This window comes from Cynocephalus volans, chromosome 13 (assembly GCF_027409185.1).
Source record: "Cynocephalus volans isolate mCynVol1 chromosome 13, mCynVol1.pri, whole genome shotgun sequence".
In the NCBI taxonomy this organism is placed as follows: Eukaryota; Metazoa; Chordata; class Mammalia; order Dermoptera; family Cynocephalidae; genus Cynocephalus; species Cynocephalus volans.
In genome coordinates this window covers 68,514,339-68,539,203 of record NC_084472.1, presented here as the reverse complement: position 1 = coordinate 68,539,203, position 24,865 = coordinate 68,514,339, and the positions used below count along the sequence as shown (strand labels likewise).

Genomic DNA, 24,865 nt, shown 5'->3' with positions numbered 1-24,865 from the left:
AATATCACATTGTACTCCATAAATATATACAAGTATCATGGGTCAATTAAGAAAAGATAAAAAGAAAAAAAAAATTGAGAGACAAGTATATTAGAGGTTACAAGGAACTGGAGGGAAGGAATAAATGAGCAGTTATCACTTAGTGGGTACAAGAGTTTATGTTTAGGATGACGAAAAAGTCTGGGAAATAGATGGAGGTAGTGGTTATATAGCACTGTGAATGTGATTAACTCCACACAATTGTATGTTTAAAAGTGCTTAAAATGGCAACCCTGTTATAGATATTTTACCACACACACAAACACACCAGCGTTAACTACAATGAGACTTTAACTCATTTTTCTAGTTTATTTCCAAGTCTGATACCAGTGGATTGTACCTGTCTTCAAGGGCACTTAGGAACTCCTCCTATGCAGAGAAAGGTCTGATAAAGTCTGATTTTAAAAATGGACCTAAATTAACCACTTTTATTGAGTGTAAAAATAGCTACTTCAACCGAGCATGCTACTAATAAAATAATTTCACTATTGTCTTTAACATGATGAAAATCTTAAATTATCTTTTAAATTTACAATCTGTACACTAACTTCACTGCTTTTTAAAATGCTGGATTAAATCTTTCTCTGTATTTAGCAGGCACAGACAGGCAAAAAGATCCTGCAGATTTTCCCTGCCGGTGATGACTGGCCATAGATGACGAATTTTACATTCTACATAAGAAGGGCAGGAACAGAAATGCCAAAAATACTTTATCATAAAGGGTAACAAAATACAGCTCTGTAATAACCACACTGTGTATACTTTTTAGTATATGCTTTGTGTTAATGTAAATTCTCTTATGGCAAACAAGGTAACTGGGGTACCAAAAAGTTAGGTCCTAAACCTAAGACCTCACCTGTGGTAGCGGGAAGGCCTGGGTCAGGGTTCTGGTCACCCTGCTCCACTCCTGCCCTTTTTGATACGTGGCAGCCCAGCAAGACGCCAGCTGTGTGTGAGGCAGGTTGCCAGACCGTGTGCTGATCTTCAGAAAAACAGCCAAAATTATGTTCATCTCCAAAACCCACAGGCTGTACGCTGAATTCAATGATTGTACCATTGTTCAGAATGTCTCACAGCTCCTGTTTGGAATTGCCTTCCAAATTCACAGGGGTAAATCTTATATAGGTTTTAATTTGATTTTTATTCTGTTTCATTGATGCAGTACCATTTCGTGTAAAACACTATGCTGGGGAGACCCAACACAGTCCAGTGCTCAGGTGGCCATTACTTGATGGGAGCTGGGGGTGGAGGAGGGGACAAGAATCCCCACTTGGGTGTGGGGCTGGCATCCTGGAGAAGATTGACTTGACCCCGCAGGGGAGAAAGCATATGTGTCAGATGGAGACTGGGAAACAGCATTTTTGATAGAACATCCCAGCCTGTCACATAGGTGCCACTTTAACTTGGCTGTCTACTCCCCTGGACAGTCTCTGGTCGTCTGAAGCTCTGGGCCTTTGCACCAGTTACTCCCTGCTTCTAGGTAGGCTTCTAGCCCATCTTTCAACATTGAGCTCAGTCACATCTCCAAGAAGAAGTCCCCACCCCCCAACACCCACCCTCTGATAGGTAGGACTAGAGAGGGTGGAGAGGGGACTAGCATCACCTGAGACCAACAGAGGGTGGCACAGTGCTAAGGGCTGTGCACATGTGACCTTGTCTAGCCTTCCCAAGTGTACTGTGACACAGCATCAATTGTCCTCACTTTACAGCCTTGGAAACAAGCCTCACAGCTATAGAGTCCAGAGGCAAACCATCTGCCCCTTTACCAAGCCTCACTGTGTTCCTGCCTGGCACACGTGACCCTCTAATGTTGTTTAGGAGTTTCAAAGAAAGTCACCTCTGTTCTGGGAACTCAGAGCCTGAGTCAGATGGTGCCCCGTGAATACTCACAGAGAGCTGGGCTCGCTTTGGAAGGTGGGTGCTGTTAATTTGTGGGTGGAAAGGTGGGCTTCAGCCTTGCCTGTGGCCAGTCCTGATCCTGGTGGAACAGAGCTGGCTTCATGGCCTGCAGGTGTCTCTCCTGGCTAGTGGCAACACAGCTACAGTACAGATGGGAAGAGTTAGGGTCCTGCAGTCAGTCGATGCCCTCCCCACCCTCTGCTCACAGACACGTTGAAACAGCGCCATGGCTGGGCCAGAGCCCAGGCCCAGCATCCTGCCTCCCACACTTCTCTCCTGGCCTCCCCTCCAGCTGTAGCCGGGATTGGTCTTCCCACACTCCCACAGCTCGCACTGCGGGGCTCAGGGTCACTGTGGGGCTCAGGGTCACTGCCGCTTCTGCACTGGGCATCTAGTACCTGCTTTTCTTTCCTTTTCAACTCTGGTCTGTACTTCATGCAAAAGCACTTTTGATTAAATTACAAATGTGATAACACTATAAAAATGCTTATGGAATTGAATCAACCCATTTTGGATATTATACTTACAAGGTTTTTTGATTTATAAGGAAATCAGGGAAAAATTGTTTCATTTTCTTATCAGGTTTATTACAGACATGTGAAACAATATAAATACAAAACAAAACGGGGAAAACCCCACAAATAAAAACACCACATACTATTTCTGTAATTCACTTTTCCTCACTCCTTGGCTGTCTTGGGCCCTTACCATTTGTCCCCCCCCTCACCTCTCAGGACTGTCTCGAAAGTCTCAATGGAGTCTGACCAGCTGCCATTCTCTTCCAAGGGTGACATGGAAACAATTACAGGCAGAAAGTGGCTGCCATGAAGGTCCTGACCCCTCCCATGCTCATTCCATGACCCAAGCCTTGGAAAGAGGTACCAGAGTTAGTTTAAAAATGGCCTTTTACCAAAATTCTGTTAAATTCCAAGACAAAGGCAGCATGCACACACAAGTTCATGTGTGTTTACAACCTTGCGTGGGTGTGTGTTAAAACAGCTTCATTAAGGGTGTTAGTTTTCCAAAGACAAAAAGCCAGCCCTAGGCAAACAGGGTGGCATTTACTAGCACAATGATCAGGTTGTGCTCGTGATCTCTAGCATCTGTGATCTCTATCGCCTACATCATGGTGTTTGGCAAGCGTGATAACCACCACCTCCCATCCGATGTGATATATAGACATCTAAAGTCTCAGCGGGAAGCCAGAGGGGTCAGCTCAGACAGTGTGGCTTTGGCCTTTCAGCCTGTTGTCGAGCTATTGCCTGGAATAGTCCTGAAAATCTAGATACTTCTTTTAAGCCCTGGAATATTTCTTTTTGAAAAGCACTTTGGGCAATTAGCCTATATTATTAATAAGGGTCCACAACCCCTTATCTAACACTTTTTGGCCAGGTGTGTTTTAAGAATTCAAACTTTTTAGTATGTTAGAAAGGCAAGATGGCACATACACGTTGTATTTTGCATATGGGGCAGCACTGGTAATCAAACAAATTAATGATTCTGCAGCAAAATATATGCAAATTCACACTGAGATGAAGACATACAGACTATAAATAGCCTTGCATCTTTTCAGTCAGGTTTTGACACCACATGAGGCCAAATGGATCATGAAAACATGTAGTTTTCAGAGCTGTTTTGATTCTGGAATTATTTATATGTCTAGGCACTGGAGATATATTATTCAACTTCAGGGAGCTGCTTCTAATCTACTTGGGGTTAATAAAGCCGACCAACACTGAACCCCAACAAGTCTTTGAGCAGCATGTGATTAAATAGCTCTCAACGCCTGGCACTTGTGCATACCCTGTGGCTTCTGCGTGTGTTTCTCACTTTCCTGGACCGTAAGCACACAGGGGTGGCAGCGTAGGTGTGATAGGTGAGGGGATGTGAGGCCCAAGCAGTTAGGGGACACACTCAGCATGTGGCAGCATCTTCCGGGTCAGAATTCAACTTTTTCTGGCTTTTGGTCCAGTCCTGTGTCCAGTGCATCCTGCTGCACATTCGCCACAGCTCATCATTCAAGGCCCTTTCAAGTACAAGAAATAGGGTGAAAACACCAACTTCGTGATTTTATGTTTGTCTTAGAACCTTGTAAGAACGAGGGGGACTCCCGTGTGCCACAGAAGTTCCAGGAAGCAAGAGAGGACTTTATTTGCTGATGTGAGAGGAAGATTCATTTGTGGGGGAAGCAGGTGGAATTAGAAAATATGCTCAACCCCTAATAAAAATGGGCCTGGATGTTTAGATTTTCTGCAAAAGATAAGAAGGAAGGACAGAATTGTAATCTTCCCTTTCAGGCCATGCTACACCCCCTCTTCCTCTTCCTCCCTCTTGTGGGATTGTTGGGGGGACAGTCGGAGGGGGTTTGTGGTGTGGTGGGGGGGCCACCAGGTCTGCTCAGTGGCCTCATCCTAAGGTTCCCTGACATTTAGGAGAAATGCCCCATCTGAAGGCTCCTGGACGGCCTGGCCTTCCTCACAGTGCCTGGAACACGAGCTCTCCCTGCACTTGCAGAATGTACCCCATGTGCCTCCTCCTGGGTGCTGCCTGTGCTGCAGTCCACCGGCCACGAGACCTGTGCCTCCTCCTGTATCCTCCCGTGGGTTCTCCTCTAAACACTTCTAATCCTCCTAGAGCCTGCTAGCCTAGTAGGCCACACAGTTTCATGTCAAAAACAACATGCTCAAGGAACAGGCCTGCTGGAAGGGTCATTACTGTGGTGGACCCCAGGGCAGATAGGGGTCCCAGGTCCCGTCTGACTTAACCGTTCTTGGATGGGGGCATTAAAAGCTCTCTGGATGATCCTGAAGGGTAGCCAGAGTTGAGAACTGTGGGCTTGGTCCAGGCCTTTCATTTCTATGATTTCATGGTCTTGGCTTTTCCCAGGACCATCCAGCTGGAGGACCACCTCAGGTGTCCCGACTCTGCAGACCCAGTCCTGGGCCTCACTGAGGAGGCAGTGACGGTGTGATTCTCTATAACCCTCTCACTGGGCCATGCATCGTCCTGAGTGACCTCTGTGGTCCACATTAGTGAGGTTTCTCTCAAAGGCTGGATTATAAGCGCCTGAGTGCAGGGACAACCTGTCCCCTTCTCCCCCCAGCCGAGCCCAGCGCGGTCTGTCCCTACCCTCTTCTGACCGACTGTTCGCTTCCTTCCAGTGCCGGGACTACCTGAGCGGCAGGCTCACGGGGGACCTCTGCGAGGATCTGTGTGTGGCAGGGAAGCTGCTGTACCAGCGCTGTCTATACTATGACAGGGGCAAGAAGGTGCTGCAGGCCGAATGGCGCGGCCGGCCCGTCGTGCTCAAGTCCAAGGAGGAGGTCTTCTCCAGCTTCCAGCCCCTCAGCCTGCTGGACGAGGCAGAGGAGCATGGCCAGGACGTCCCGGAGGCAGAACTCCTCCTGGTGGTGGCCGGGGAGATCAGGAGCGCCTTGGGCCTGGAGCTGTCCAATGGCAGCCTAGGGCCCCTGTGGCCAGGCAGGCGGGGCCCTCGGTGGCGGGGGCAGCTGGCCAGCCTGTGGTCCTTGCTGCAGCAGGAGGAGTTTGTCCACCTCAGCTTGCTACAGGACCTGAGCCACCACGTCCTTCCGGTGCTGGGCTCCTGTGGCCACTTCTATGCGGTGGAGTACCTGGCCGCCGGCAGCCCCCGCCACCAGGTTCTCTTCCCGCTGGACCAGGCCATGGGCACCCAGGCCCAGGCCGTCTGCAACATTGCGCTCAGCTTCCTGGACATGGTAAAGCATTTTGACAATGACTTTTCCCACCGCTTCCACCTCTGCGATGTCAAGCCCGAAAACTTTGCCATCAGGAGTGACTTCACAGTGAGTAGGGCTGGGTGGGTGTATTGACAGTATGGAGCAGGGAGCTGGTGGATCTGGGAGTTTCTGAGATCCTGGCCTCAAAAAGCAAACCACTGTAGTGTCTTGCAGCTTTGTAGCTGCAGGTAACTGCCATTTCCTGGCCACTTCCTTGCAGGGGTGTTGAAGAAAGAATTAAAAGAAAACTTCCACCTTACATGACCCGCAGAGTGCGAATTTGAATGAATGGAGCTTATTGCAGGGAGCAGAGCACCCAGGCAAGGTCTGTCCACCCCGAGGGCTATTCCAGTTCCCCCAAAGCAGCTCAGAGGCTTCATAGAGCTAAGGTTTAAACGGGTTCTCTTGAGGGTGTTTAACTCGTGGTATGCAGGAGATGAGGGGCTACAAAGGAGGTGGGAAGGATGGCCTACGGGGGTGATTGTGCAATGGCTCAGTTTGGGGCTGCTGTTTTCAAACTGCCTGTGCTCTAGGACAGTGTGCAGCTTTTGCCAATACTTTGTTTCTGGAGAGGTTCTAGTTTCCACTCCATGCATCAGACTTCTCAAAGGATGAATGGAGTTTTAGTGCCTTCCAAAGGGAAAAGCCTGCCCTGCTGGAAATGCCTGGCACTGCCCGGCTTCAGAGAGGGCAGATGCGTTTTTATCTCCCACTCTGGGCAACGCAGTGGCAGGAGCAACACAACGAGGAGTAGCAAGAGGGACTGTGTGTTTATTGTGAGATCATCACATCTCCACCCCCCAGCTTGGCTAAGACCAGCCACGTGTCAGCTGAATGGCATTATGTCAGGTCACCCTTATGCTGGGGCATCGCCATGGTCTGGTGCTGGGGCCACCCAGTAGGAGGTGGTGACAAGACTGGCGTTGACATAGTGGTGGCTCTGCATCCCCCTGAACCCCCCTGCCCCTGCCATTGCAACAAGTTTGTTTTTACACTGCAAGTGCTGGCAGGTGACCAACCAGATCAGCTGAACTCCCAGTGTGCCGGCCTTAGTGGGTTCTGGCTCATGGTGGCAGGATGCTCTTCATCATGGTCAAAACATAAAAGGACAAAAAGAAGGTACCATTACTGTCAGTCATGGACATCCATGGCAGGTGGCATAGGAGTGGCATAGGAGTGGCATAGTCTCCTTAAAGCGGCTTGAAATCTAGAAAACTACATCTGCCACCCAGGTAAATCCCTTCCCTGATCAAGCCTGTGTCCCTGGGAGAGGCATCATAGCCTCCTGCCCTCACGGCTTTGTCCTAATATCCTGTCCCTGGCTGCCCTGGAGGGGATGACAAGCTGGGGTGACTCCAAGTGTGGAAGGGAAAGAGCTGAGAGGTCCTGGAAGATTCCAGAAGGTTCTAGGAGGTTCCAGGAGGGTCCACACGACACTGGATAGGGAGCTCTGGAGGAGCTCAGCCGTGCCAGCAATACCCTGAGCTCCACACTACCTCACAGACACAATCCTGAGTTGTGAGGGGGGATGCCCCATAATTGGACCAGCTTATTTCTTAGAGCTGAGGTGAAATCGCTGTCCTGGCCAAGGCTTCCCTACGTCATGAGCAGGAAGCATATGTAGTGGGGAGAAGGACATTGCTATCCACTTTAGAGACGTCCTGGGGACACGGCCACCCTGGGGCACTGGGGGGAGGGGGCGCTGTGGTTGTCCACACACAACCACCCGGCTTTGGGCAGGGATGGGCCAGTTCTCATGACTCCATCACTCGTTTATCCATCCAGCAGGTGGCACTAAGTGTCGGTGAGGGAACTCAGGTGCCCCTAGACCTGGGAGAATTGAGAGGAGGTCTGCTTTATCGAGGAGCTGGGGCAGAGGGGTCTTCAGTGTGGCGTGGGCAACGTCAGACATTTTCATCCACACGTCGGACGATAATGCAGTTGCTGGTTTGTGCAGTCCACCTTGCACTTGATAGGCATGAAATATTCATTCAGTGTCATAATGGCTACGCACGTCTCAATCTAGCCTCAAACTGTTTCAGCAGGTGCTGGGCCACAGTGGCTGTTACCTCTCACTTAGCTGTGGCTTGGGTGAGAATGGGAGGGGAGGGACAGGAGGAGTTCTCTTCACCAGTCCTGTTAATCTTGACTCTTCCTGCAGATAGGGAGGTTCAAGTAGTTAATGATTTCACCTAAGATTTTGCAACTTTTAAGTGAAAACCAGCAGTATCTGCATGACCAGGGAACTTGTTAGAAATGCCAGTTCTCAGACTCCACCCCTGACCTACTGAATCTGAAACTCTGGGGGTGGAACCCAGCAGTCTGGGTGTATTAGTCCGTTTCTGTTGCTTATAACATAAATACCTGGAACTGGGAGATTATAAGAAAAGAAAATTTATTGCTTTCAAGTTTCAGAGGCTGGGAAATCTAAAGTCTAGGGAACACATCTGGTGAGGGTCTTTTTTGGTGGTGGCCTTACAGCAGTGCAGGGGTCTCACATGGCAGAAAATGGCAGAGCAGAGAGAGATTGCTCCTCATGTGCTCTCCTTTTAAAGCCCTCAGAACCACGCCCATGACCACCATTAAACCATCAACTTAACCACTTCCTCAAGGCCTCAACTTTCAAATGCTATAATAGGGTTTTCCACCCTCGACAGTTACCATGGGGATCAAATTTTGGGGGGACATTCAACACAAAGCACTGGGTTTTAAAAACAAATCTTCTAGGAGATTCTGATACATGCTCAAGCTCGAGAACCAGTGAGCTCAGTGAGGGACCCAGCAGCTGGGCCCTGCTTTTGAGCCCAGTCTGCCGTGTTGCCCTGGTGGGAGGAGGGGGTGCCTTCCAGATGAGGTGTAAGGCCTGACGGTCCCAGGTCCTCACTCCTCTGCGGGCCAGGAGCTCACCTGCAGGTCTTGAGAATTTATCCAGTGCTTGGAATGAACAGCTAGGAAATGTCATGACTCTGTGACCCAAAACTCTCGCCAGCAGGGGCTCCCTTTGAACAGGTGATATGTTTTCCTACTCCAGTGCCACATTCTCCAGTGGAGAATGAAATAATTCTGATCGATCTTTCTATTCTGATGCCAGGAGGAAGTTTGAAGATGATGCAAGTTAGGGAATTTCATGTAGGAAGAATTTTATGACTCTTCTGATATGAAGAAACATTATGCAGGTTTTTCTGTTTGTTTTGTTAGTGTTCTCTTTTAGGTGCCTAGGGTTATGCTCACAAGAGCTGTGATCCGTTCTAGGCCATACACTAAAAATTAAAGAATAAACCTGGCTCTCCTTGGGAGATGAGAAGGAAACCGTTATAAATGGGAGAAAGTAGCTGCGAGGAGCTGGAATTCTATCTAGAGGCCCAGGGGAGTCCAGAGGCATTGCCAGCAACTACAGAAAGGAGAGAAGGGTTTGCAGCCCCGATAATAAATGATAAAGACAGTAGATTTGGGCTAAATAATGAGATAGGAAAGACTGATTACAACGATCAGTTCTGTTCAGTGTGCCTGAATTAGGAAAAGGCAAAGCCTCTCAGATAGGGAAAAGTTCTATATTCTTTACTTTCATTATTCTCCACCTATTTTGAAATAAATTATTTTTCCTCCTGCTCTGTTTTACTCAATAACCCCCAAGAAACTTTACTGCCTTCTGGCATCAATCCTGAATGAAAAATCCAAACCAAAACCAGGGAACCAACCTCCCAACCCTGCACTGACTTGAGGAGGACACGATCACCACACAAATGCACCCTTCGTTGAATCGTCACCAAAGGCAGGAGGAGAGGCTGGTTTCCCGACACTGATCTGTGAAGGCTTGTGAAACGCCACAGACTCCATCAAATCTATCAAGTTTTCTAATAACTTTTTAATGCCTCGAAGCTATAAGCTGCTTGATTTGGGCAGGCTCCAGGTCTTCTCAGGTTGCAGCTCATCTTTTCTGTTGTAGGCAGGTCATGGAGGAAAATCTGCATAATTGAGAAGTTACTCTTTTTCTGTGTTTGAACTTTCTTTGGTTTGAAGCCAGGAAGATAAATCTGAAATTCCAGGGGCTCATTGTCAAGTTCTCCTGATGACGATTCAACTCAGTAGCTGATCCTGCGGGATCGGGTTCCCCACATACCAATCCAAATTCCAGAACTTAGACTCTGCCATTTCCCCCACCTTCTATCTGACCGGTCAGTTGGAAACCAGTTGACCTGGGTTACAGATATGCCATGAACGGAGGACTCAGGTCCTGCCCAGCTCCATTTCACTGTCACAGCCAGAGCCGCCACTCGAACGCAGCTTCCTTTCATTGCTTATATTCATGGGCATAGATATGTTACAGCTTTTACAATCCTGACCCTTGAGGTCAGAGACCAGTCTCATCAAGCCACAGAGGGAAAATTAATTTTTAAGACATTTCAGAGATTCTACTTTTAAAGATGTGAAAGTGTTTGTTTATTTATTTATTTATTGGTGAGTGGCCGATAAGGGGATCTGAACACTTGACCTTGGTGTTGCAAGACAGTGCTGTAACCAACTGAGCCAACTGGCCAGCCCCCTGAGAAAATGTTTAAAAGATGAAAGGGGATGGCTGTGGTTATAGTTCTAAATCCTAGGCTTTAACTAGTGACAGCAAAGGTCCTTTTCGCAGTTAAAGCCTTGAAAAGTCATTTGTGACACATAAACACTGTGGGGGAAGCAAGCCACTCCCTGGGTGTGGCCTGGGCTCTTCCTCTGGCTGGCAGAGTTCTCTGGTCACCTGCAAGCTGGACAAGGGCACCCACAAGAGGCCCCCTCTCTGCTAAGCCTTGGTGCCCTTTTGATTGCTGTGTGCTGTTTTGATTACAGGTTGTGGCTATTGATGTGGACATGGCCTTTTTTGAACCTAAAATGAGGGAGATTCTTGAACAAAACTGCACGGGAGATGAAGACTGCAATTTCTTTGACTGTTTTTCCAAGTGTGATTTGCGAGTCAACAGGTGTGGAGCACAACGGGTCAACAGCAACCTGCAGGTGGGCTGCAGCTGCGCAGACGGGGTTGGGGGCATCGTGTTCACTGTGGCTGCCTCTGCCCTCCAGCACTGCCCATCCCTTTAGTAGGCTTGAAGACCAACCTGAACACACTGGGCTCAATGTGTTCAGTAAGGGCAGGACAGTGGGGGACGGGGTCATCATTTGTGCTTTGTTGCCCACCCCATGGGGCTGGTGATCAAGTGACCCCTGGGGGGGTATCTAATGGGTGGGCTTCTCTTCCCTGAGGCTCCACCTGGAGCTATGGGGGCTTAGACAGATGTTGCCTCTGGGTCTAGTGTCTGCATCTACATGCTTACACGCAAAGAACAGAACCCAGAGACTAACTCATCAAGGATAAGACTGAAAAGAGCACAGAACAGTCCTGAGAAACTAGCCAAACTAGAGAGGCTGGACAGAAGCACAGTCCAGACAGGTAATGGGTCAAGGCCAATAGGTGGTTCACAGAAGCGAAAGAAGCCAGGTCCTGGAGATCAGCAATAAGTAGGAAGCAATGCTGGGTTCAGGCATTCAAACTGGGTCTAAAGGTAGGGAGATCCCAAATCCAGGTTGAACACTCCATCAGTGGGAAAACATGTCTCTTCCTTTGGCAGAAGCTGCCCTTTCTGCCCTCCCTAGGCTCTCAGGAGGGTGAGAATAAACCTGGGCTGACAGGTGCTGGTTACCCACTGCCTGACTGTATGTGATTGCTTGTCCAGGCTCTTGCCCTTCACTCTCCTATTTTGTAATTCTGTCCAACCTGCTCTCCTGTTGAAACTCCACTGTAGCTGGTCCTCCCTACAGTCCTCAAATCTAAAATGCCAATGTGATCCCAATGCAGACCTGAAATGTATGTAGATTAGATCAGAGCAGGCCACAAGAAGACTGATTTCGGGAGAGCTTGACAGTTGTGTTGTTGATCCGGTGGTGCTTGGCCAGGCCAGACAAAAGCCCCGGTTCTGCCACCCCAGAGTCTACACACACTTCTAGGCCAAGTTCTAGAGTCCAAGGGTGTCTCCACTTTGCGGAAGTCCAGCAATGATGTCTTTAAAGGCGTCCCCATCCTCTTAGATCTAATGTGGATTCACACCCTCAGTGGGGTCTGTCATGAAGTGATTCTTCTTGAGCTGTGCAAACAAGATGATTTCACTTGAGCATTCACCCTCTTGTGATTTCATCCCACAAAATAGGAACAGGAACACCTGCCCTTTGCAGCATAATGACAGACTAAGGCAACATCCTTAATACAGAAAAGGCTCTCACAGATTCATTAAGAGGCTAGAGGAACACAAAGAGAAGTGGCAAGAGAAAGCAAATACCAAATCCATAAAGGAAGAAATCCAAATAGCCAAAGAACTTGGAAAATTATTTAGTCTTACCATTCAAAGACATGCAAATTAAAACCCAATGATAATAAATTTCATTTATCCATTGGGAATAGTGATTAAAATGCTATTAATTAATGGTTGAAGCTTCAGGGAAATAGATGTGTCTATATCGTTAATGTGATTGTAAATTACATCTCTTTGGAGGGTATTTGGCTGCTAGAAATATTCTTGCTACTTAGCTGAGCAATTCGATTTGTGCACATAACTGACTATTTCCTTTGAATAAAGTCCTAGAAGTGAAATTATACTTTCTTTAAAGATATGTGAAAATATGAAGCATTATTAAGTAAAAACGATGCAGGTTACAAATCACTATTTATAATATGATCCCATTTTTGTTAAATAATATGTGATTGGAAAAGTAGGTACCAAAATGTCAAAGCAATTATTTCTGAATGGTAGAAATACAGATGATTTGTATTTTCTTCAACTTTTCTACATTTTGTAAGATTTCTACTTTTTTAACTTAAAAAGCAATCCCTGTCCTGCATAAACTGACAAATCAAGGGAACAGAATAAACGATTTTCAGAAACAGGCCTAATGATATATGGGCATTTGGTCTGTGATCAAGGGGGCATTCAGACCACTGGGAGGAAGCTGGATTATTTAATGACTGGTGCTGGTACATTGGGTAGCCAGGCACAACAAATGATCAAATTAACTCCCCGTTTCACCCCTTCTGTCAAACTACATTCCAGATGGCTCAAGTACTTACATAGAAAAATGAAATACTAAAAGTACCAAAAGAAAACTTGGAGAATTTTAAATATTAACCTCCTGTAGGGAATGCTTCTGTAAGTGTGGAACAAAGCTCAGAAGCCACAGAGAACAGCTGACAGACGTAACTACCTAAAAAATAATTCACATTGGCAAAACAAAAGTACAAAAAATATGAGCACACTTAAAAGTAAAATGAGAAAATTTGCAAAGTATGTGCAATTCCCCTTACAGACCAGGCGTGTAGAGGATGGATGGAAGATCATGTCTGGTTGCTGGGGCTCGTGTGGGTTCCCCTCAGGCCCGTCCCTGGTCCACCGGAGCTTCTTTGCCAAGGTCACACTCACTTCCTGGGGGCAGCATCTAGTGACTGGGGGAGGGCTGGATATGAAGCCCAGACCCTTTGCCTCCATAAAGGACAATGCTCAGGGCCATCCCAGCCCAACTCCGTGGGGGTGTGGTTCCCGAGAACACCCCTCACCAAATCCCTGTGTGCACATGTCCATCTCAGAGTCCACTTCCTGGGGAACCAACCTAAAACAAGGGGCTCGTGTCCTTAAGATATAAAGAACATCTGCAAACTAATATAAAAGAGGCCAACAACCTGATAGAAATTCGGGGAAAGGATATAAACTCAACCATTCACTGAAAAGGAAGTGCATGTCTCTTTCAACCTGAGAATAAGAAAAATGCAAATTAAACTATTTTCACCCATCTGTTGGCAAAATGAAGAGTCTGTGACGCTTGTTTTGGAGGCCATGGGGGTTGCTGAGGGAGTGTAAATTGGTACAACTCTTATTCTGTCACACGTGCAAAATGACAATGGCATATATATGCGAGATACCTACTGCAGCAGTGTTCCTCACAGCGAAAGTTAGTAAACAGCCTCAGTTTCCATCAATGCAGAATGGTTAAATAATTTATGATACAGCCACACTTCTGAGATGCAGCCATTAAAACAAATGGGATATCCTTATAAGTGGATTTGGAGGGGGCTCCCTGATATATGGCCAAATGGAATGGAAGCTTTAGAACAGTATGTATGATATCCTACCATTTGTGTAAAAGAAAAGAAAACGGAAATACCTGTATAGACTTGTGTAGGCATGGACTCTCTAGAAAAACGTTCGAGGGAGTGGTTGCCTCTCAGGGGGTAAAGCCGAGGGTCAGGACTGAGATTACAGTATGTCCTTCAGGACATTTTAAATTTTGCTCACGAAAATGTATTCCCTATTTTAAAAAGAAATAAAATAAATTTTTTTTGAGAAGAACCTTGCCTTTGTGGGCATTGGGAAATCGAAGTTAGAGTTCTGTGTCCTGTGTAAGACACGAGCTCTGCAGATGGAGGCATTCGTTAAGGGAGTCTGATATAAAGTATGATATAGAAAAATAAAGCACTATCAATGACGCCACTCCTGGGCCAGGTCCCCCACAGGAGGGAACCTATAAAAGGTGTGAAACAAATAACACATTTAAACTGGGAATTTTAAGAGCTCCTTAGCATCAGTGAATTTCATACCCTAGAATTAAAGGCTATGAGATGGTGGCTTAATTTTTACTTCTGTTCCTAAAAAAAAAAAAAAAAAACATTTCCAAGGCCCTTTCAATGAGTCATATGCCTGCAGCTTTTCCGTCAAATACACCTTTTTTCCGTGAGCCTTCAAGTGCTGCTTAGGGAACAGCTCACACCTGCGTACTGCTCTTCACTAACAGCCACGGGACCCACAGGACAGCCCTGCCAGGCGGCGACCTCGTTCCCACGGCCACCACCGGGGGCTAAGAGAGCCGCGTGCAGGTGTGGCAGAGCAGGGCTGCCCCGCGGCCTGCAGAGGGGCCACGTCCTCCCGCAGCAGCTACCGCCTGTGACTCCTGCTGCCCTCGCTCTCGGAACCGCGTTCCGTCCCGTCTGGAGTGCCACCCAGAACGTTCCCCACCTGCTGCGGGGCTGGAACTGGAATGTCCTGCTCACAGAGAGGCAGCCTCCTTCTTTCTGAGGCCAGTTTGTTCACGGTGCCCAGCGGCTTAAGTCTGGGAAGAAAAGCGCTTTCCAGAATCCAAGGGTACCCGCGGTGCCCGCAGGGGCTGGGGGGGTGGGGGGGGGGACAGAGGGCTGGGTCAGGAGCGGCTGCGGCCGGGGACGCTTTCGAGGGTGACCTGCTGTCCTGGAGTAACGCGCGCCTTCTCTCCCGCAGGTGGTGTGTGACAAGATATTCCGCCGCTGGCTGTCCCCAGCGCTCGAGAGCTCGGCCGTGTCCCTGCGGCTGCGGCGGCGGCTGCGGGCGGCGGTGCGCGGGTGCGCAGACCCCCCGGGGGGCCCCGCTGCGCTGCGGGAGCTTCGCGGGCTGCTGCGGGCGGCGCTGGGGCAGCTGCGCGGGGCGGGCAGGTAGCCGCGGCCTCCCTGGAGACGCCCGCCCCGGAGCCGTGGCCCGCGGGTGGCTCGTCCCTGGGCCCCGCAAGGCGAGGCGCGCCACGTGCACATGCACTCCCTCCTGCGGCCCGCCCCGGCCTCTGACCGTCGCCCCTGTGAAAGGAAGCGGAGGGGTTACCCTCGCAGGGCTCTGGGTGGGAAGACGCATCCGTCGCGCTCTGCAGAGCTCGCACCCAGCTCTCTCAGAGCAAAGACGCTCCAGCCGTTCCTTCCTGTAAACTGTTAGGTTAGAAAAGCGTGACTGTGCACACCAATGGGTGTGCGTGAGTGAACGTGTGCATGAGAGTGGGTGTGCACACAAGCAGGTAAACATGCATGTGTACACAAATGAGTGTGCTCTTGTGAATGTGTGTAAACGAGCATGAGTTGTGCATATGAGCATGTAAACACGTGTGTGTACACAAAGTGTACGTGCTTGGGAGTGTCTGTGCCTAAGCGAGCATGAGTGAGTGTGCAGGACTGAATATGAGTGGGTGTGTGTGCACTTAAGTATGGTGTGCTCATGCATCAGTGTGTGCACAGTGTGAGCTCATGAGTGTGCACGTTTGCACACGCTTGCGCAAGTGTGAGCTGTACAAGGATGTGAGTGTGCATGTACACGTGTGTGAGCAGGTGAGCGTGAGCAGGTGTGTGGGAGCGTATGTGTCTTGGAATAGAGGAGGTGTTTTCTCTAGTATGTCCTCTGGGACAGCTGGCCTTGCTAGCAAAGATGTGATACCTTTCTTTTGGAATTAAATATAATAAAAAACAAATGTTGTATATTTAGGGAATGTCATTTGCATCAGAGAGTATGTGCAATAGCAGCTTATAGTATGTTTTATTTTGTGGAATCCACCAATTTTATGGATTGTGTTTTAGTGAGCACTTTACCACTTACTGTGATACATCTTCCTCCTGAGCTGGGAATTGCAGGTCTGCTTAATGTACTGTTGTCTGGCACTGGAGAGAAAATTTAAAGAATGCTGATTTTGACATTGACTACAGGCAGGACCTGAGACCAGCACCTTTCTGTTGATGGATTGATTTAAGGCCAAGTCAGAGGCATCAAATCATAATAATACTTTGTGCTTTTTGGTGTATTTTGGAATGATATGCTCATCAGTGGGGTTCCCAGTGAAGCTTTTCTGCAGAAGGTAAAACCCACAGAAGTAGACCATACCCTCCATCTTACTCCTCCAGGACAGTGGGAAGAACCACCTGGAGCCGGCAAGCCCTGCACTACAGGGACTTTTTCCATATCTGGGACCTGTGAGTGCTCAACAAGCTGTCAACTGGTCACTCATTTTCAGAAACCACATGAAAAGGGAGATGGGGAAAGATGTTAAGAGGGAATAAGGAAATGATGGTGGTGGTTTGCACATCGGAAAAAACAAATTAACCTGAAGCTTAAATAAAATCACAGATTGACAGATTTTAAACTATTTCTCTTTTCCTTGCCCCCATTCCCTTTCTAATCCAGACAACGGGGACTTGCCTTCTCAGGTTCTCCTGGGATGCAGATCTCAGGCTCTCACAGGTCTGCACTCGGCTCGCACTGTGAGAAGTCACGTGGGGGACAAGGATCTAGATCCTGTCATCCCAGAGACCATGGTTACCTGCTCTTCCCACCCTCATCCCTCGCCAGGGGCAGTTGTCCAGATGAGGCCGAATTTCCTGAAGTGTCCCCTCTAATCACACACACAGGATGGCTCATGTTGCGTTTGTATTCTCTGCCAGGAGAAAAAAGCCATGCCAGTCACTTGTGCGCAGGAGGGAGCCAAGACCACAGTCTGATGCCAGGCTTGGCACTGCGGGCTCCAGGAAAGAGTGGACTGGGTTTGGTTCTGCTTGGAGTCTGCTGTTCCCCCAGGGCTGTGCTGCGGCCTGGTGTGTTTCTGCGGCGGTGACAGGCTCACACTGGACCGACCTCACCCTCTCGGCAGGCTGTTTATGAGCAAAATGTTTGCAGGAGGATGGGTGTGAGAGGACAGCAAGGGAGGGAGGCGTTGGTGCCCTTCAAGCCTTGGGTTTTGGTTTTTGCTTTGGGAGGTCAAGCGGGTCTCTGAGCGGGTCGACGGTGGGATCACAGCCTTTCGGTAGTGGCTGGATACTCACTGGCCAGGTGGCAAAGCCAGCTCAGAAAAGGGAAAAGGGTAGTTTTCATTTCAACCAAAATGGAGACAAATGTTTTTATTTACTATAGAGACTGTGATATATAATTGCACAACACAATAGTGGTTTTGTTGCTGAAAGCCATTTTATCTCTTTTCCTTCATGTTTGGCTACCTGGGTGCGCACACACACACACACACACACACACACACACACACAAATTCCCTTTAGGGCACTGGTTCTTAAACTGTACATGATGAAGTTCAGTTTTGTTTTTCATTTTCATACCCCTGAAAAATAGTGCTTTTATATAATACAATAAACCCTGTGTATATCAATATTTGATACTTTTAATGTGGAAAATGAGATTGGTTCTTGTTGATTTAATTGAGCGACAACCCTACTCATAGGAGAAAATGTCTCCCTAAATGATTTCTATGTTTTGTTTTAATAACATTCGTGGTAGAAAATGCACTCTGCTTTTGTTGATGGGAATTGGAAAAGAGATTTTAAAGTAAGCTCAGCAAGTTCAGCCTATTCCTTTCTTAAGACTTATCCAAATTAAAGCAAGTAGTGCTTTATCCATCCAGTCCTTCATCAGAAGTCAATTTTCACAATTTATCTTAATAAATTATGGTTAAAATGATCATTACAATAAAATAAACTATTCCAGAATTGTATGCCCTGTTGTCTTACAGCTGACAAACTTCAACACATATCAAGCTATAGTGAGGTTCTCCTGTGCAGAAATCGTAGGTGGTTCAGGCCACATAGACTCATAGATGCCTGCACTTGTTAAAGAGGTGGACATCCTGGCAATGTCATAAAACGCTGCCAATGTTTGCAAACATTTACAAACACTGCCAACACTGCTAAACCCTCCTCTCAATCCTCATCTCCACACACAAAGTGAGTAGCTAACAGTTCACAGACATGCCTCCTCTGAGAAGTCCACCAGGCTTGCCTCCGTGAGTCCTGCTCCATGGCAAGTACCAGCCTGCCCAGCCCTCCTGGAGCACCCAGGACAAATGCCCAAGGGATTACCTTAGATTAGTAGAAGAACAGCTATTTTAAAAACTTGATGTGGATGCTGTTCTTTGAACAGCTAGGGGTGGAGAGCTGCGGTAGATCATACCACGCTGGCACCCTGCAGCTGGTGAGTAATGCCACTCTGGCTCCAACATCTGTGCGTTCACAGGGGAAATGGAGCCATGGAAAGAATGCCCCCACCTGGCTCACATTCAGGCACTATTCTTCTTACAAACCAGCCTTTATTTCTAGACTTCTAAAAACAACCTGTGTTACGGCTGAAGCTGATGGAGCTGATTACTGACTTTCATTTAAGAAATTCACCTGTCAGAGTCCATCCCTCGCACTCTAAGATGGAGACAATTGCCCAGCTTGTGGGCTATGGTGAGGGTCTCGAGATGATATACACCAAGACTGTAGTGCAGCGCCCGGTGCAGAGATAGGGCTGGATACTCCCCAGGGACGGTGGACCAACACTGGGCAGGAGGACTCAGGGTCAGGAGCCAGCATCTCAGATCGATCACACTGGACCTCTTGATCTCAGAAAGGCTATCAGGCCCTTTCTCTTTGCAGGACATTGCACCTGTACCACTCTCTGTTGATGCTGGCCCTGGCTGACAGGTTTGCCGGGGCTTTTCCTGACAAGTCAAAGGAGACCAGAGAGGGCTTGCAGGTGGAAGTTGCTCTCTATGAATGTGGATGCCTCTGCTGGTCCCCAGTACTGAAGCCCTGGCTTGAAGTTTCCTCAAGGAGGACTGTACCAATTTACCCGCCTAACTACAGTGTATAAAACATGCTTTTCCTCACATTCTTACCAAAGCTGGACATATTACTTGATTCGGTTTTTGCCTTTTTAGTAGGAGGGGAAAACACAGATCTTAATTTGCATTTCCCACATCCCCAGTGAGGTTGTGCACACGCATTAGCTTTGTGTTTCTTTGGTGGACTGCCTGTTCATATGTTTCTCATTTCTCATTCGGTTGTCTTTTTCATTTTTACATCATTGATCTAGTGTGTATGTGCTGCAGATATATTCTTCTGGTTTGTGGTCTGTGATGATCAGTGGAGCCACCCGCTCTCTGAGAAACCCACGTGCTCTTTTTTCCTTTCATTGTTGAGGACATGTTAGACCTGTAGAGTGGGCAGACTATTTTCCTATCTAGAAGCTAATGGTTTTGGTGATTTCTTTCTGGAATGTAATAATGAAGGACTGTCTGGTTCTGGGGCTGTGCCCTTTCCTGGATTGTTTTTGTTTTGTGTTGAGTGAAAATGCCTGTGACCAATTTGCCCCACTTTTGGATTCCAAAGCCTGCGTGGAGGCTTTGATACCGGACATGGGCCTACAGCACCCTGGGGAGCAGGGCAGAGCACTTGCTGGACTTGGCTCTGAGCATCTTCGCCGGGCAGCCAACATGGCTGGAAGTCAGGAGCTCACATGCAGGGGACTTTCTTCTCGCCATTAGACGTTAGAAGGGTGGGCTGTGGAAACTCGCCCACCCTTCTCCACCTCTCTCTGCTCCTTAGGACACTCTGGGTTCAGCCCATCTCTCTTGTCATGTCGCTGGCACCCTTTGTGTTTCTCATGGTCTAGTGGTTCAAACATGAGCTCTGAGATGGGACGATCTGAAACTTTTCCATCTCAGCAACACCATTGACCAGTCTGTGACATTGGGAAAGCTACTTAGCGTCTCTGTGCCTTAGTTTCCCCATCTGTAAGTGCATTAATAATTGCAATTACCTTATCACAGGGTTGCTGTGAAGATTGGATGAGATAGTGCATGAATGTGCTGGCAGGTGATGAGAGGTCAGTAACTGGTGGTCATTAGCTATTTTAAGACACAAGATCGGCTTTGGTGTAAGATATAGTTCCTCCTGCTTCTCTTTCTTCCCCTTTCTCATGTCCCCTTAAACTCCTTTCTTGGCATAGACTCCCTACTCAGTGGTCTAATGCTGCAGCGATAGTCCTGCCCCATCCCTCCTGAAGCCCCGTCAAACAGGGTGATCCGAACACAGGGCTCCAGCTGCAGCAGGAGTTTCCTCAGCCACGGGGCCCGGGCCCTGCCTCACGTCTAAGGAACCAGAACTTCTGGGGTGGGCCCTGGTGTGTGTGTTTATGACACCCTGCATGTGAATCTGATGCACATTCCCTGCCTGGATGCTGGGCCCCTCTTGCAGGAGAGGTGCGCATCGCAGGAGCCTTCCCACGGCGCAGCTCAGCAAACGGGAGATTCCGGAGTTACTCCCATTTGACCTAGAGCAGACAAGGTCAGCAGTTGGACAAAGCTTGTGTCTACTCTGGAGCAGAGCTGGCAACAGCTTGCTTGTTGTAAATGCCATTTGCAGGTAGAAAATAGCCAGTTGTACCCAGGAAACCTGAGCGCAGGGTGGGCGAGTTTGCCTGCAGGAAGGGACTCTTCCACACGCACTCTAACTTGACCCCTTCTTGTTGGGCCTCCTTGGCCCCTCATCCTTTTCCCCATAAAGTGGACCCCTAGTTTATGTCCCGCCATGGTGAGTTGGGAGGCTGAGACCCACAGTGTCGCCCGGGAATTTATGCTCGTTAGGAGGTTGTTCTCCGGGGCACCCACGTACTCTGTCTTGAGCATGTCAATGCTTCAAAGAGACATTTTGGCCAGAGAGTTTGCAGGGACCAGGGAGACACATGTGGCACATGGCTGTGGTTAAGAAACTAAAGTGTGGTGTTTGGACTTGCTCTAGCCCCTCCTTAACTGCTTTGTCCTCTGTTTTCCTGGGATAAGCAGAATGTTACATACTGCATTATGTAACCAAAAGTCAGGACAAGTGATCATTTCTGATTTTTAAAATTTATGAACATGAAAAGACTTTATACCACTAAAGCACACTTACAGTCGTTTTTATCGAAAAGAATAATTATTGGAAATTACAACTGCTCTGGAAATTGCGTATGTCTGGGTAACACCGGAACAAAAATCCCCTCACATTTAGAGAATTTGCAGGAGAAAAGCACCATAAGAAATACCCCAATTTTTATTTATTTGATGGCTGGACAGTATAGGGATCCAAACCCTTGACCTTGGTGTTAGCCCCCTATTTTTGTTGTTCTAAAGTGACTTGTTATTCAGATAGGTTTTTACAAAAGTTTTCTCTGTCACCTTAAATTATTTTCTCTCTTTAGTTCCAGCTTTATTTTATTGCTATGTATCAAGACATACAAATTGACCTGGTGTTTCAATTAAAGTCAGCTGTGTGCTTATGGAAGGCTCCCAAACTTGGAGCCAGAAGTCTTGGGTTAAGGTTCCAGTTCTTGTGCTAACTAGTTGTGTAACTTTAAACCTTCTTCAGCCTCAATTTTCTCACCTGCAAAATGTGATAAAATGTTCTGCAGGGAAATGAATGAACTAAAGTAGGTGAAAGAGTCTGAACTTGGCAGGAGATGAATGCACAGATGCTGATGTTTTACTCTAAAATACATGCGTTTTGATCCATATAAACCACTTAAGTCAGCCCCCTCCTAGCCCTGCTGCTGAAGGGAGCTCCCCAAGAGAGCAAGGACAAAGAGTAAAGGTGTAGGGTTTGGCAAGAGTAGGGCTGGGGGGGCTGCTGGGTGGGCACTTTATGTGGCTGGCCAGAGCGGACACTGTAAAGACATTCACTGATAGGCATGCAGAGCATTGCATCTCTAGTTATTTATTCTTAACTCCTCAGAGTTTGGCTTTCTCTCACATTTTCTGCCTACAACTGAAAGAACCCATCCCTCTTATGTCAATAGTATTTGTCCCATACAAAACATGCTGAAAAATTCAGATTAAAAATTTATGATTATAGTTATTCTTGCTATTATAACCTCTACAAAGGCAACATGTACCATAAGCACTGTTATTATGATGATCACTATCGAAAATTGGCCCTACATACACTCCTAAAGGGAAGAAAGGTACTTTAAATCCAGTTTGGCACAAAGCAGGGACTCAGTAAATAATCACTAGAGCTAGCAGGGTCTCAGACATTGAACTTCACCATCATGGTCCGTCACTGTCTCTGAACAAGACTGATTAAGAAAACCACAGAGCAGTCCTCCATGTGTGGTCCCACACCCCCACTTCAGAATCACCTGGAAGCGTCTTCAAAATGCAAATTCCCCAATCTAGATTAAGGTCTCTGGGACTGAAGCTGCCTTTCCCCACTGATGGTTTCCGAAGCACCCCAAAGTTTTGCTTTTTTTTCCGTTATTTAGAGAACACTTTGTTTCCATAATCAAACCCATGTGGATAAGACCTTACATACTTAGTACAGTGCGTTACCCTTGCACAAATGGGATCAAATTAAGTTTAACATTTCTAGACCAATACGGCTGTTAATTTCTGTACAATGCCAACTCAACAAGGTAAACTGGGATACTTTTTCAAAGTTGGCAGCACAGCTAAAGTTTTGAAAAATTCAAATTGTATATATTTATATAAAAAGCCTAATAATAGCATGCTGTGCATTAATAGCAGCAACAGCTTTTCCAGGTTCTGCAGTCATCTGAACAAAATTATAGAGACATCCAGCACACCCCATTTAAAAAAGTTTGAGACTGCTTGTGCCCTAACTCTGGTTAAGTCTCTCCTTGCTCTATGTAGTTGTGTGTAATCGTGGAGGCCATCGCGGGGTCTTGGGTTGGGGCATGACATGGACAGCTGTTCTTGCTTCAAGCATCCTCTCCTGAGTTGCAGGGCAATTAGTCCGTTTTCCATAAATGATTATCTGATCATCTTTAAATGAAATCAAGACTTGCTGAACACCACAGTTGCACAATCAACACGGAGGTGCTTCTATTCCTACCACCTGTATGCCGTCTATTTCAAAACTTCATCACTGAAAAAAAAAAAAAAAAAAAAAAAAACTTCATCACTGGCCCCTGTCAAATTCCCAGGTTTAAGGACCAGTTGACCTTGACTCCCGTCCTCAAGCCAGAGGTACGTGGGACCAGGCCGCTGACGCAGACTGTGGCTCTGTCTGAGCCTTTGGCTGCCTGTCTGCGGCAGAGGGAAAGTGCCATGCTGTCCCATGCAGCTGGGAAGCACACCCCTGACGACGGCTCCCTGCTAACTCTCACCGTCGGAAGAGGAGCCCAAAGCTCAAGGTAAGGAGAGAAAACGTGTAGCCTCCCATTCAGTGTGCCTCTGATTTTTATTTGGGAATGGTCACATGGGCAACCCCAACAGGCTTATTCTGACCCATTTACACTCTCTCTCCACCTGCGTTTCCAAAGCTTGTTCAAGCGCTAGGACATTTACAAGCTGCCGCACACACAACCATTCTCAACAGCACTGCAGGACTCACTCCACGGCTGCAGCGGTCTCCTCCCGATGCCTTCTCTCCTTCCTGCTGACTCAGCATGGCTCGCCCCTTGCATTTCTGAGGACTGTTGGGTTTTTGATCTGTTTTTCCAACAGTGATGATAGAGAACTCAGAGCCCTGCGTGATCACAGCTGTTTCCGCTTTTGAGCAGGGCACGTTGGTGGGGGCTCGAGGCCTGTCCTGGAGAGGACCCAGCTGGCCCGGCCAGGATCAGGGCCACACCCGCAGCTGCTTTAAAACCACGCCTTCAAGGCACCCACATTCGATACCAGAGCGCATAAAAGAGCGTAAGGGGCTCTGGTCAGATGTGAGAAGCTCCCTGAGCTGCAGACCCGACTCTCTCCCAAACCATCCTCTCCTCAAGCCCCCTGAGCATTTCCAGCCTTCTTTCTTTGGTGCTGTTTTCCTTCCCTTTGATCACTTCTCCTTGTTTCCTCGCCAGCATCCGGATGTTCCTTTGAAGATAGGAAGATGAAACTGAAGTGAACAGTCTAATAAGGGGTCGCATGATTCTGCAAAAGCTACGAAATCCTTTCGATTAGTGCTTTCAATCAATGCTCCTCCTTTAAATGTTCTTAATTTCTGCCACATTTTACATCTTGCTGTTTTTTCTTAAAATGTCTGCTGGAATTTTCTGCAAGCCAGTCCCTCTCCAAGTCCCATAGCTATTCCGGGCACAACTAAACACCTGGCTGAGCTGTCTCCTAGAGGTCAGGGTGTGCTTGAAGTTTCTTTGATGGCTGCCCTCCTGAGCCGCAGCTCTGTGTGGGAAGTCGGTAGGGAACCCCTCAGGTGCAGAGCACTTCTCACAGGCCATGACCTCCTGCAACAGCTGAGGGTCTGTGGGGCCTCCAGAGCCTTCTCTCCTGAGAGCGTCTAGTTCCGAGGGTGCTCGTGCCATAGCGTCCAGTTCCAGGAAGGACAACAAGGAAGCATTTATTTATTTGGGGGTGGCTGGCCGGTACAGGGATGGAACCCTGGAACTTGGTGTTATCAGCACCATGCTCTGACCAACTGAGCTAACCAGCCAGCCCCCGATGAAGCATTTAGAAGCAATTCTATGACTTTCTGTGTTTCTCTAAACCTGTTCCGGGGAACTCTGTGCATGCTGGATGTTACCGCACAAGGTTTTCTTCAAGGGACCAATTTCTACAACAGTGGAGGAAAAAAGAGGCAGAGAGCGGAAAGGCTTTAG

General features: G+C 47.8%; 1 protein-coding gene across 1 annotated transcript in view; it reads left to right on the top strand.

Moving 5' to 3' along the window:
* Positions 1 to 23,951, top strand: part of DIPK1C (divergent protein kinase domain 1C) — a 28,014-nt gene extending 4,063 nt beyond the window's left edge. Inside the window, exons 2-6 of the mRNA XM_063076695.1 lie at positions 5,100 to 5,762; positions 10,530 to 10,694; positions 14,990 to 15,180; positions 23,243 to 23,452; positions 23,822 to 23,951. Coding sequence (XP_062932765.1) covers positions 5,100 to 5,762; positions 10,530 to 10,694; positions 14,990 to 15,180; positions 23,243 to 23,452; positions 23,822 to 23,951 — 1,359 coding nt within the window. The remainder of the gene's footprint in view (positions 1 to 5,099; positions 5,763 to 10,529; positions 10,695 to 14,989; positions 15,181 to 23,242; positions 23,453 to 23,821) is intronic.
* Positions 23,952 to 24,865: the final 914 nt, after the last annotated feature.